The 3,188-nt window shown below is 28.4% G+C and overlaps 1 protein-coding gene across 1 annotated transcript in view; it reads left to right on the forward strand.

The window, feature by feature from the left end:
* Positions 1–2,181: 2,181 nt before the first annotated feature.
* LOC107490118 (1-aminocyclopropane-1-carboxylate synthase 7) overlaps positions 2,182–3,188 on the forward strand; it is a 1,657-nt gene continuing 650 nt past the window's right edge. Inside the window, 3 exon segments of the mRNA XM_052262324.1 lie at positions 2,182–2,447; positions 2,545–2,828; positions 2,927–3,188. Of these exon segments, the coding sequence (XP_052118284.1) occupies positions 2,262–2,447; positions 2,545–2,828; positions 2,927–3,188 (732 nt within the window). The 5' untranslated portion in view covers positions 2,182–2,261.

Genomic DNA, 3,188 nt, shown 5'->3' on the forward strand with positions numbered 1-3,188 from the left:
CGGGAGCTCTTGTTTGTACGTGTATTTGAATATACATGCATAAAAGCATACTACTAGTTTAAATTTTCTTTTTTTTTTTCTTATAAGAATTGTTATGCGTGTATGTATATCTACATGCACAAAGGTAAAGTTAACGCCTATGATGGGTTTGACTCAGCTCCCTTCAATCTTGCAAAACAAACAAATAAATAGAAAATTTGTTGCTACAAAAATTTAGGAAGTGAAGGAGTAAACAAGTCAACTAAAACAAGTAGCACCGCGCATGGTTATTGATGCAATGCAACTTGATGAATTCTACAACTCTTAAATAGATATACAAAATATACAGCTATAGTCAATCCCGTAATTAAGTTACTTATAATTCACATAACAAGGTAGGGAACTTTTAAGCTTTATAAAATTATTAAATTCTGTTGTTGTGTTATTAATGCAATGTGGGGTCGGAATATCTTCCTAAAGAGCTTCTATTTTTGTCGTAGCTTCTTGCAAAATCAGAATCTTAATCACTCTTTTGGGTTACGTGGTATCTTTGTCATGTCATCAAGACACTTTAACTACTATATATACCACTAATAAAATAGAGAGATAGAGCTCCTCAAATTAAATCCTTGTTTATTAATAATAATTTGTATTATTAGAACCTCGTCTTAAGGACCTTGATGCATGATTTGGTTTCAAAAAGGAACTTTTTGGTGTTTGTTTGGCAAGGAGATTTGATTACCTAGTCATAGGTTGAGAATATTACCCGTTTTTTTTTTACGGAGAATTAAACTCGCCCAATTTTTTGAAATGATTCAACAATATAATTATTATATTAAATAACATTATAACACAAATTATTAACCATTTGAATATTGGATATAAAATTATTCAAAATTCTATTTAATTATTTAAGCTTTTTAATAAACATAATTTTATAATATGATATTAATTAACATTTTTATAACAAAAATATTATTTAAAATTTAATCTTTATTATCAATTAGCTCTCATTATTCTTAATTAAAATAAAAGCTCATTAAAATAAGCCTGACTCTTGAATTGTCCATGTATGGTTTGTTTCAGAAAAAACTCTTTACAACAAGATACATTTAAAATATAAGATTATTTATATAAAAGATGATTCAATTTTTATATATAATATCTCTCAATTTAGTAAATTAAAAATTTATTATTAGTTAATAAAATATTGTATATATAAAATAAGATTTAAATTCTTTAATATTTCTTTAAATGAACAAGTGAATTAACTACTTAGTCTAATTTATAAACTTAGATGAACTGATAGAGTGGTATTAGTTGTTTGAATTTTTTTTTAACAATACTTACGAATTTAAACTAGTCCTTGTGATAGTAATTACATTTATATTCTAAAGCCACATCTAAAATTATCAATTGAAAATTTTTTTACAAGAAACATATAAAATTTAAACATTTTTATAAATAATTTTTAGATTTTCACTTTGAAAAGAAAATTTGTTCAAGATGTAATTTTGATGACTTAATGAACCAAACAAAGAGAAAGAGTGAAGGTTGAGAGAGGAAAAAATAAACTCTTCTTATTTTTTTAAAGTTTTTTAAAATAAAAACCTAAAAAGCATTTATTAAGTAGTTACATTTATGTACTTCTTGTGTACTCATATTATAAAATTAATTATAATTAAATCTACATTATTGTTAATAAAAAATAATTTAGATAACATGTAATGTAAACTGTTAAAATGTAATTACGTTTATATTCTAAAACTACCATTAAGATTATATATAGTTAATTGTATTTGTGTGTGGATCTTAAAGGTTGAACCTATATAATAGCATGAAGAAAATCAAGCCTCAAACCACTATATATTTTCTGTGTGTGGATCTGGTATGGCATGCAGATTGCAGAAGTTAGCCACACAATTGTCACAAAGTCTCTCAAGTCTTAACAGATAAACTATTTTTTGTTAAAAGCCTTAAAAGGCATTAGTAACGCTCTGATTTGCTCACACTACAGAATCAATCAATCAATTAATTAATTAATATCTAATATAATATATTTTTTTCCTTTAGATTGTTTGTTCTCAACGCGCCATCCAAGTTGAACTAGTGATCCCTTTCTTTATGTCTTAAGTCACAGACGCTATATATATACGCCAAAACTTGCATATAATTTTCATCATTCATTCAACACATCCTCTCTTGTTTCTCTCTCTTATAGACCCACTTCAGCTTTCACCTTTCTGAAATCAAAGATACACACTTTTTGAACATACTCAATCATGGGTCTTAAAATTGAGCAACAACAACATCAACAACCTTGTGTAGAGCTTTCAAAAATTGCTATCTCTAATACACATGGTGAAGATTCTCCTTACTTTGCTGGTTGGAAAGTCTACGATGAAAATCCATATGATGAATTCACCAATCCCTTAGGAGTTATTCAAATGGGCCTAGCAGAAAATCAAGTAAGTTTATTAATTATTTCCCTGTCTTTTATTATAGTAGTTTTGATGATTTAATTAACATGCTAATAATAATAATAATTATGATGAACTTTTTCAGGTTTCATTTGATTTACTTGAGAAGTACATAGAAGAACATAAAGAGACAAAAGGAGCATTAGAAACAAATTTTAAAGAAAATGCATTGTTCCAAGACTACCACGGACTAAAATCATTCAGATCAGCAATGGCAAGCTTCATGGGAGAAATTAGAGGGAATAGAGCAAAGTTTGATCCTGATAGAATTGTCCTCACTGCTGGTGCAACTGCAGCCAATGAACTCTTAACCTTCATCCTCGCAAACCCGGGAGATGCTCTTCTTGTTCCTACCCCATACTACCCTGGGTAAGAATAAGAATTCGAATGATTTCAAACTTATACTTTAATTCTACTTTAATGTGAAAGACATTAAGACTAATGATTTGATTGGTCTAATTTTGCAGATTTGATAGAGATTTGAGATGGAGAACTGGTGTGAACATTGTTCCAATCCATTGTGATAGTTCAAACAACTTTCAAATAACAGAACAAGCATTGGAATCAGCATACAAAGATGCAGAATCAATGAGTTATAGAGTGAGGGGAATTCTGATAACAAATCCTTCAAATCCTTTGGGCATAACAATCCAACGTTCAGTTCTAGAGTTGCTTCTTAATTTTGTCACAAAGAAGAACATCCACCTAGTCTCTGACGAAATCTACTCC

The sequence above is a fragment of the Arachis duranensis genome, chromosome 5, assembly GCF_000817695.3.
Source record: "Arachis duranensis cultivar V14167 chromosome 5, aradu.V14167.gnm2.J7QH, whole genome shotgun sequence".
Taxonomy (NCBI): domain Eukaryota; kingdom Viridiplantae; phylum Streptophyta; class Magnoliopsida; order Fabales; family Fabaceae; genus Arachis; species Arachis duranensis.